Here is a 10,805-nt window from a genome sequence, read left to right as displayed (position 1 = left end):
ATTTTTAATCACATCCAGTTGACATAAAAATGTGTCAATTTTTTTTTTTTTTTTTTTTTAGGAAAACAAACAAAAAAAAGAGCCAGTTCGGTGTTACAGCCTTGTCAGACCATTGTGCAATTAAAATAAATGAGTCAGCCTCATGTTTAATATAGATTCTCTCAAAAGGGGTTTAGTGACCGCTACAGTCAATTTAAAAAACAAATTAGCTGAATTCCCTCTTACTTGGAAGTGTTATTTCAAGTCTGTGGGGCAGCAACAGGCAAAGGGGTGTACATATGAAAATATGAGTCCACAATTTTAGCACTGGTGCCCTGGAAGATATGCCTCCACGTATTTGAATTCCACGCAGGGCGAGAATTAGGCTAAAAATATACATACCTACGTGGCGCCATTCCCCATTTCCAAAATGCTTTATTTAATAAATCATGGTACTCCCTTTTTAATTTTTTTTTATTAGCAGTGAAATACAGCCTACTAAGGCCAACGTCTCAGTTCGTTATTCTGACTTCTCTTTAAGCAAATTTTAGACAAAATAAAGTAGTGCTTCCACACTTGTATTTGTGATTTCTATTTAAAAATAGGTTTTCTATTTATTTGTGCTCTGTCACCAGATTTCTTTCTCCTGTTTTTTTTTTCAATGGTGATTAAAGCAATATTGAACACTAATCATTCAACTAGTGATTTAAGTAAGCAATCTGTTTCATAGAAACTAAAGGAGGCGGAAACAAAGCAGAGCTAAACGCCTACTTTCAGAGCAAATATTCCCCTAATCAAAAGCTTAGGAGCAGTTTGAAAAATTTTTAAATGTATTTCCTTATTAACATATATAATTTTAATGCCTTTGGAACACACTTTTTTTTAATAAAATGTAACTTTTAATAATAAAATTTAAATACATACGTATAAAAACTACTGCTCCTAGGATTAAAAAAAACAAACAAACAAACATAGGAGCATGATAAAATAACAGGAGCCCAAGCTCCTTAAGAGCCACTTTGATTCTATGAAGTGCGACGTGTGTGTACATACATATAATATATATAGTGAAACCCCCATTTACATTATTACAATTTACATGTCTCCACAAATTATACTACTCCCCAATATTTTAAATAGTGTATTCTATTCAGTAATCCGCACTCATTTTTAGGAATTCTTGGTAAACATCGAAATCTGCAGTGATAATTGGCCCTATAAAAGGGAAAAGAAGCTTCCACATAGGGCAGATGAGTGCTCAGAAATATTTTTCTCTCTCTTTTTTTTAAAGAGATATATACTCTTCTATAAACCCTCCCTCCTCATACCCACCCCAACAGACAGGGTCCCCAAATAAGGTGTTAACAAGTGCTTACTAGATATGTTTCTTAGGTTGATGCCCCAACTGATTATTAGCAAAACAGAATAATAATTCGACCTCTGAGAACATATGCTGGTTGCCTAACATGAAGAAAGCCCATAGTAACTGCTGTATTCATTGAACACAATGTTCTCGATTGTTCTTTTCACAATCACTAAGATAGTGCTTGTTTTGCTTTACTTTTCTCCCTCCCTCTACAAAATCAACTTATTTGCAACGTTCCTCCTATTTCCCAGGGACGTGTAAAAGTGGGGTTTTACTGTATATATTTTTAGTCGCTTAAGACTTTGTGGTCATTCCTCAAATAGTTTTCGAATGCATTTAACATTAAAGTCTCCGTCCAAAAATAGCAAGGAAAGATGAATTAACACTGAATAAGAAAGATGCCATGGGAGCAGGGCTGTTGTTTTGTTTTCTGTTTTTGGTGCTTAGGGACCGCGAACTGCCTCAAATTCAGCAAGAAGTGACATAAGCGATGTGCTTTGACTTGACTCCTAAGGGATCTCGTTTCCACCCTGGCGACAGGGGACGCGATCCCCAGACAAGTTCCCAGGCAGAGCTGCAGGTCTCTCATCCGTCTCCCTGCCTAGGGTCTCTCACCCTAGAAGCGGAGACACGTCCCCTCCGCCCCCCTCCCCCCATCCCCTGCCGGGATAAACACACCTGTGTTCCCCAGCGGCTCTGGACTCTGGACCGACTGTACAATGACAATCCAAGGAAAACCGCTGGCTGTGCTTGACCTACCCTCTGGCCATGTAAGGTGGAAAAGACGAACGAGATCCATCCAGAGACTGACTGAAGACTCTGACGCCATACACTATTAGTGTGAATCGAACGAAAAGAGAGCAAGAAGTATAAAACGTGGCAAACATCCTGTGTACTAAATTAAGGCCAACTCTTAAGTAACGTGGAATGCCGTGTCACCTTACTAGGGGTCTCTTTTTGCTACAGATACTGGTGCTTTGTGTTTCGGTTTTGTTTTCCTTATATGTGCATAATAAAGACGGCAAACATTTGAGCCAGCCGATAGCAAGTCTTCAAAATATACTGACCTGAAATTATGGTCTATCTAAGAAACATATGTCATGTCCCCAGACTGGATTCTTAATTCATCTGAAGCTTTTGATTATTAATCCATTTAGAGGCTAGTAGAAATTTTACAACTCTCAGGTCATTCATATACATTTTAGAAAATTTAACTCTCTTGCAAAATGTTTTAATGAGCCAAATGTCAAAAGGTAGAGCCATTGTTATTGGACAAAAAATGAAAAATTTAAGATCTAACAGTAATTGGAACACGGGGTTGGTAAGACTTTACTACTAATAATGGCTTTCCTGTAGGAGAAATCATCTTAAATTGTGACAGTTGGCAGTGAGTCAGGACAAAACACCCAGGTAAACATAACTGAACACAAATGGTTCCCAAGCTCATTTAAAAAGCTAGTTTCTATTTTATACTGGCTTAATGAAAACTGGTACTATACAGAAGCAGAAATTTTTATACTGTCTGCAAGTAGGCACTAAAATAAAAATGGTCACCTAAGGCAGGGCTACACACACACTGCTGTAACGGAGCCGCATCGTGGAACCTACTGAAAAGCTTGGTGGAAGCGTGGCAGCGTTGTGCTTGTGCTTAAACTACTGGTGAAAGCTGCTGACAGCGAGTGCAGAGAGCCCAGACCTATGGTGCCGGCAGGATCCGGAAGTTCCTGGGTTTGTGGCGGGAGCTGAGCCACAGAAGAATGTGCCTCCTCCTGCGGAGAGCTCACCCCAAGGCTCCCCACCGATATGGGGTTATAGGGGGGACCGCTTAATGGTATGAAATTAAACAGCTGAGAAAAGTCCAACGCTGCTGTGTTCAGGGGCTCGCTGATAGAAATCGAGCTTTTTGACAGGGAGAGGTCCCCCGTGCCGTCATCCAGCGACCCGATCTGCGGCTCCAACGCTAGTTTAGACGACGATGCTTGAGAGTCCTGGGAAGAGGGGGGCACGCTGCCTTGCAGTTCCATCAGGTAGCTCTCGATCTCCCCCTTCAGCGGCTGTTCCTTTTCGGGGATGGAAATGGCGTATGAGGTAGAACTGAACGGGTATTTGAAAGAAAGGTGGTGAGAGGGGTGGACAGCATCCATGTCTATTGGGCACGTCATGCCCAAAGGCAGGGTTGTGATCATCTGGTGGGCAGATCCCGAGCTCTGCATGGACTGGAACGGAGTGTTGTAGAGGTTCAGCTGCAGTGTGTTTGTGAACGGCTTCGACAACAGTTCGCTGGAAGGCAAGGACATCACCGGGAGGAGCTCGTCCTTGATGGGCACGGAGACGTTGCAGGTAAAGGGATCCAGGAAGTCCACGGGCTCCGTCTTGACCTTCCGGAGTTCCTGGTTGTGACTCTTCTTCATGTGCCGTGTCAGGTGGTCCTTGCGCCCGAACCTCTGTGCACAGTACTGGCAGAGGAAGTCCTTCCTTCCCGTGTGCACCACCATGTGTCTGCGCACGTCTTTGCGCGTGTAGAAGCGGCGGTCGCAGTGCTCGCACTGGTGTTTCTTCTCCTTCACGCCCCCCGACGACTTGCCCGCGTGGGACTTCAGGTGCTCCAGCAGCACGCCCGTGCTCTCGAACGTCTGCAGGCAGACCTTGCAGGTGAGGTCGCCGCTCGTGGCCGCGTGCAAGGCCAGGTGCCGCTTGAACCCGAGCTTGGTGTTGTAGTTCTTGCCACACTCTTCGCACGTGAACGTCTCTTTGTTGGGGTCGTGTGTGTGCAGGTGATTCTTCAGGTGGTCCTTCCGGTGAAACATTTTCTCACAGTAATTACACTTGTGGGTTTTCTCGGGAGAGTGCGTGGCCATGTGCCTTGAACACAGACATATTCTGTCAGCATCACGACAAAAACCGCCCGACCTCACTGTTCAAACGGAAGCTAAGCTGCTAGGCTAACCCAGAACTTCCCTCGGCTCGGACACTCTTTTAACTTAATACGCATGTGCTACGAGGGTAGTTACCACACCTAAACACTGCAGAGCTGGAGCCGTCTAAGTCGCCACTTTAGTTTTCACTGGTTTTTAGCGATTACAAACGTTAACGAGCAAGGCTGAATATACTCACGTTAATGTCCACACCCTTTTCTTGCAATTTCTTTTTTGTACAAACGGAAATTCTACTCTCATTAAGCATTGCATTAAAAAAAAAAATCCAAAAACACTAACACATAAAAGTCTGTGACTCAGAATGCTAAAACTAGCCAACGTCTAATCTACTTAACATTTCTCTCTGCAAATCAGCGGAAAGATGTGGATACAAATATATACGTTTACAATGGCTTCAAATGGCCAACATAATAGAAAATAGAATCTGAAAGACAAATAGAGTTTAATACCTTTGTAATTTGTACTTAGAAACAAAGGCTTTCGTGCAGTCTTGTTGTATGCACTTGTAGGGCCTCTCTCCTGTGTGAGAGTAGGAGTGGACCTTTAATTTCTCAACACTGTTAAAGGCCTTGTCACACAGTTGGCAAGGAAAGTTTTTTCTTGGTTTGGTTTCACCACGCTTACGTTTCCCTGAAGGGACTTTCTGGGTATCTCTTACTTCTGACAAATCACCAGGAATGACAGTGGCCATCGCAGCCTAAACCAGGCCTTCTTGTTGGACACTTGGGAACTGCCCAACTCCACTAAATGATTTAGCTTTAGGTGGCTTCTCAAGTTTCATGTGGTCGTAAAAGAAAGCAAAAAGGGACTGGAAAAAAAAAAATAAGAAACAACTAGTTTGTAACTAGATTTAATTTTTAAAAGTTTTATTTGCTATGTGATGCTTTTGAATTAAAAAAAAAAAGAAACCATAAAATGGATTCAGCTGGTCTAATGTAATATCTGTAGGCTTCTTTATATTTGTCAAAACACATATTAACGCATTGCTCAGAATGAACAGTTCACAGATCCCCTGAAATCCCACCTGACAAACGTCGTACTCAGGGAAAGCAGTCAGGAACTCTCGGGAAGCATCAAGACATGACACTAAAAGTGGCATTATTAAAGCTTCACTTTTTACAAGGGACTAGAGAACATAAATCTCGCTAAGAACATAAAAATGTTTCCGCAAATATTTTAATGTCTAAAAATCATTTGTGCAATAATTTGTGCAAGCCAGGTCTAGTCACGCTCTGTGTTATAGGAAAATATAGATTAGCAGCCGAAAACTCTTTCAGGCACCTTGTGAACCATTTAGTCCAGGGAAGGAGTACTCAAGGCACAGACACCAGAGGCCTGAAAGAGTTGAACGCATCGCCCAAATTGAAAATTGATTCTTTATACCAGTGTCATCACACACAGAGGGATTTCTGAGTCAAGAGCAGAAATGACTTGTCTTCGTAACAAACATGCATTCTTGAAATGGTAAAACCTTTTGGTGTTACATTAGATGAGGATCAGGGTTCCCTGTCTCTTGGGTGGAAGCAATGATTTGGCTGAAGTAATTTTCCCCATCGTTTTTCACATCACAGAAAATGATGCTGTTCTTTGGGCACCCGAGGTGAGTGGAAGAGCCAGAGCTGGGGGACCAGAGTCTCTGACACACCTGTGACCCGTGTGAGTGTGAGCACACCAGTGGGCCTTGTGGCTTAGAGCACAATACCTGTGCAGGGATGCATCAGTGTAGAGGTGTGTCAGGTTGTAAAAGGTGTGTCAGAGTTTCAATTCATTATCGGTGCTGTGAGAAGGAAGGAAATGTATATATTGTATGGCAAAGAGTATGTCTACCTAGACAAAAACTTAAATTGACTGAAACCTTTGAAAATTTGTGGACAAGAGATAGGAAATATTATCAACTGTATTTCTCAGAGGAAGAAACCAACTCCCCAAAGATCCAATTGATATAAACAAGTTAAATGGTTCCTCAAGGTTCATGAATGCTAGTTTTTAGCAAGGTATTTATTTTTTAAGAGACACAGAAATAATACCAGCAACCTCTTTGAAAAAGGTCTGATTTTAAATTGAAAACTGGCATGTGGCTAAATGACTGTCATCAACTGCTAATCCATTGGATTCCTCATCCTATTACATATTCAGAAAACAAGGAAAACCAATTTCTTTGTTTCACGTGTGTTTTGGCATCAGACTGACACTTGCCCCCGCGAGCTAGATGGATGATCTGACTTTTGCAGATTCCAGTTATCCTTTTGCAGGAGCTCCAAATTTAACCTACATTTTTGTAAAATTAAGTGTACATTACAACAGATCCTATTGCATTTTAATGTAGAGGCTATCGTTAAACAGGCAAAATATAGCAATTATCCACTCATTTGATTAAAGTGTACAGCATATGGGTAAATTAATTGGTGTCTGGTTCACACAGCCTTTCTTCTGCAGTAGGTAGATACAGGCAAGGCCTTGCTACACGCTGTTCAAATTGCCTACGTCTCCTCTGCAGTTTAAAACTGACATTAACACAATTAATGCAACTGACATTACTACTGCTAACACAGTATGTTCCCTCTGGTTTTAGATTTTTCTGCATCTCAAGGACTTGTTCTTTTCCTGTTATATTTTCATTCAAGAGACAGCTTCTCTGCCTCTCTCAGAAATATCTATACAGCTCTTCTGCTGTAACCAGTAATGACACTGTAAATTGGTATAAAGCATTCTGCCAAAGCAGGAAGAAAGAATAATTTTGACTCTCTTATTTCCTAACATGATGCTTTTGTGCACCTACTTAGAACGCTGTGGGAAATAAGCTGATAAATTTTTCAACTGTAAAATCAACATGGAATGCGAAGTATCTAAATCCCTGTATACAGCTAATATCTGAAAATATTTCACAGACTGGTCGTATTTTGCCATTATTGTGTTATGAGACCCAACCATAATTGGGCAGAGAATTCCAGTTGAGAAAAATAACAACTTCTAAGTTATTGAAAAGAATGTACTAAAAGTGCACCATGAAACAACAAACATTTGATCATATGAAAATTGGTGATCCTCAATATGGAGTAACAAATGAATTCTGTTATCTTTGGATGTACAGACTGAGCAATGAAGAATTGCAGATTTCAAATATTACACTTTTCTAAGACCAGCTGAAATTTTTTCATGGCTAACAATATCTTTTATCTCAATATATTACAAAACTCAAATTACTTATAGGTGCATTTAAGAACTACAGGATAAACATAAAGTTGCGAGCTCAACATTGAATAAAAATCCAAATTCATAATATTCATAGCAATCAAATACTTTAAAGATACGTGCATAAAACTATAGTGATTTCTGTTCAATGCATACCTGATGACAGATGGAAAAAGCGTCAGACCTTGATCTTAGCCAGTTCCATTGACTCTTCGTGGAAGAGAGCGGAATCCAGTCCTTCCCATTTTGGCCAATCTATGAAACAAAAAATAAGAATGGACTACACTCTAAAGGGAACCAGTCCGCAAGTGATGGAAAATACAGGATCAAAGAATGGCAATTTCATGACACATGCTTTCATTCCGTACTCTGCTGAAGAGTCATGCATTAATTTTCACCAATTGCAAATCTTTATTAGTTCAAAGCACATTTACATGACCAAATTAAGGCAGAAACAAAAAGTAAAACAGTATTACCTAGATAAATGGCATTTGGTGATGCTGAATGACTCCCCACTTCTTTCCCAAATTCAATTTAATTTTTTAAACCTAACTCACCTACTGAGAGAAATGGATGTTAGGGTTACTATTTGTAAACCAAACGGATCAAGTTTTCATTAAGCTAAATAATATTCGGGAAGAGACAAGCGCAGTTCTCTCCCGGGGAGAGCACACCTGTAGCCTGACAGCAGCCAGCAGGCTCCAGAGGACAGCACCTCCCAGGCTCACACGGCACGCGCCGGTGCAACGTGGGCTTTTCTGGGCTACACCTGTGTTACCTGCGATACCCGCCAATTTATTTCTCAGAATGCTGCAAGCGCTGCTGAAATGTAGCAATAACTCTGTGCTCCTTAGATTTCAAAAGCATGCAAGGGAAGTTAAATATAGGTTTGCTACAGGAGAAGGGGTGTCAGGAAGAAAGCATCATTTGGTTTTAAGAGATCATTGTTGAGAAATCTTAAAATATCTTAAAAAATGCTATTAGTAGCATGATCCTCAGTAGACTAAGAACACGCATAGAAAAAAAATCTAATAATTCTGACTGTACACGTAAATGTGAAAAGAATAATGGTCAAAAAGCGGAAAAAATCAGAATTATCTGTTATAGAGAGTACAGGGTAGTAAACCCTGAATAGTTTGAAGATGACCATTCAGAAATCATGATTATGACAACTTGAGAGGGATAATACAAATCAAATAGTTAGAATAAGATTCACCAATGACAGGTTAAATGAAAACAATTTTATTTAACATTCTAAACGCGAATCTAATTAATTTCCCCTGAAATCAAATTTTCACATACTTTAAGAATTTGATGATGTGTAAATAAAATATTTAATAGAGGGCATTCAAGCATCATTACAAAAATACTAAGGGTATATTTGAAAGCAGCATTATTCTCATAGTTTAAAAGACAAGAAAAATAAAAATTTAGACTAATAAAGGATGTTTAAAAAGTTAAAGCAAAAGCTCAATTTTTTTTGTAAAGCACAGGACATGCATAAATGGAAGAACTGAATTCTGCACATCAAAATTGCAAAATAATAAAATTAACTTTGTAAATACTTACTTGCCCAGGGCACATACTAAGTTTTGGGTAGGCTAATTAAGAATACGAAAGCCTATTTTGTGCATTATGTTATTTTGATAATGTAAATACCTTACAAGTGGAGGGTGTTTTCATCTCTATTACCTCCCTGGAATTCAATGGACCTGAGAGGTGGATGCTTTTATCACCATATCCATTTTAAGGTGAGAGGCCCAGAGAAGCTGACCATCTCGACAGCATATATGTGGTCAAGAAGGGGCTAGTGCCCTACGTCACTCTTATTCTACTGCATTCTAGGAGAAGGGCTGATTGGCAAACCAATTTGAGAGTGGATAAATCCTGTCATTGCACTTAAAAGGCGAGAACAGGTGACAGTACCTATTTCTCTATCAGAGCTGCCAATACGATCCCCAAAGAGAAACACATTTAAGATTTAAAAAACTTCTTTTAAATAAAGACAGTTGGTAAAGTAATCTTTAAGTAATTTAAATAGCAGTTAAAAGAACAACTAGTATATCTGTCTTAGTGGATAGTGATTTGGGTAGAAAAAAATCTAAAACCAAAGTTGACTAGTGAACAATAAACTTACATATTTTTTTCTTTTTTCCCCTGACCAATATAAATTTTATTGCATCTCAAATACATCCATAAAAATTTTATTTACGCTTACTGTTCAATGGCGTTTGTAATAAAAATCCTTTAGAGTCAAAATGTTTCAGTACAGTTTAAAATTGTATGTCTCTCGATTTGAAATGTTACAATAGTCTACAAATTACCCCAGTTACATATTTTATAGCTTGAAATAAAATAATAGATACCACTTTCATTCATTTTGTCACAAAACATAATTCCAAAGTCATGGTTAATTTCCCTAAATTCAGCCTAATTATTCTGAGTTCTTATGAGTGGCTAATTATTTTCCCAAACAAAGGAAACCAGAAGCTGTTTAGAGTTCATTATTATTTGGCTTGGTATAATAAACATAAATACAGTTTCCATTCATGGAATCCTAACTAAAATGTCAACTAAAATTACCTGTGTCTTCTCTTTTATACTGTTAAGAAAAACTTTTCTTTCATTTATTTTTAACATCTTTATTGGAGTATGATTGCTTTATACTGTTGTGTTAGTTTTTGTAGTATAACAAAGTGAATCAGTTATATGTATATCCCCATATCTCCTCCCTCTTGAGTCTCCCTCCCACCCTCCCTATCCCACCCCTCTAGATGGTCACAAAGCACCGAGCTGATCTCCCTGTGCTATGCGGCTGCTTCCCACTAGCTATCTGTTTTACATTTGGTAGTGTATATATGTCCATGCCCCTCTCTCACTTCGTCCCAGCTTACCCTTCCCCCTCCCCGTGTCCTCAAGTCCATTCTCTATGTCTGCGTCTTTATTCCTGTCCTGCCCCTGGGCTCTTCAGAACCATTTTTTTTTTTTTTTTGTAGATTCCATATACATGTGTTAGCATACAGAATTTTTTTTCTCTTTCTGACTTACTTCACTCTGTATGACACACCTTAGGTCCATCCACCTCACTACAAATAACTCAATTTCGTTTCTTTTTATGGCTGAGTGATATTCCATTGTATATATGTGCCACATCTTCTTTATCCATTCATCTGTTGATGGACATTTAGGTTGCTTCCATGTCCTGGCTATTGTAAATAGAGCTGCAATGAACATTTTGGTACATGACTCTTTTTGAATTAGGGTTTTCTCAGGGTACATGCCCAGTAGTGGGATTGCTGGGTCATATGGTAATTCTATTTTTAGTTTTTTAC

The 10,805-nt window shown here is 39.4% G+C and overlaps 1 protein-coding gene across 4 annotated transcripts in view; it reads right to left on the bottom strand.

The window, feature by feature from the left end:
- Nucleotides 1–2,047: 2,047 nt before the first annotated feature.
- PLAG1 (PLAG1 zinc finger) overlaps nucleotides 2,048–10,805 on the bottom strand; it is a 46,871-nt gene continuing 38,113 nt past the window's right edge. For 2 of the 4 annotated variants that reach the window (XM_029223231.1, XM_029223232.1), the window contains exons 2-4: nucleotides 7,630–7,728; nucleotides 4,731–5,089; nucleotides 2,048–4,207 (exon numbers count right to left, since the gene is read on the bottom strand). In XM_029223231.1, coding sequence (XP_029079064.1) covers nucleotides 2,950–4,207; nucleotides 4,731–4,972 — 1,500 coding nt within the window. In that variant the 5' untranslated portion in view covers nucleotides 4,973–5,089; nucleotides 7,630–7,728 and the 3' untranslated portion in view covers nucleotides 2,048–2,949. The remainder of the gene's footprint in view (nucleotides 4,208–4,730; nucleotides 5,090–7,629; nucleotides 7,729–10,805) is intronic. The other 2 variants (XM_029223234.1, XM_029223233.1) reach the window with 1 other exon arrangement.

The sequence above is a fragment of the Monodon monoceros genome, unplaced genomic scaffold (genome assembly GCF_005190385.1).
Source record: "Monodon monoceros isolate NGI ecotype Baffin Bay Population unplaced genomic scaffold, NGI_Narwhal_1 Super_Scaffold_14, whole genome shotgun sequence".
NCBI classification, from domain to species: domain Eukaryota; kingdom Metazoa; phylum Chordata; class Mammalia; order Artiodactyla; family Monodontidae; genus Monodon; species Monodon monoceros.
Note: the sequence above shows the minus strand (reverse complement) of the source record. Positions and strands in the feature narration are given on the sequence as shown.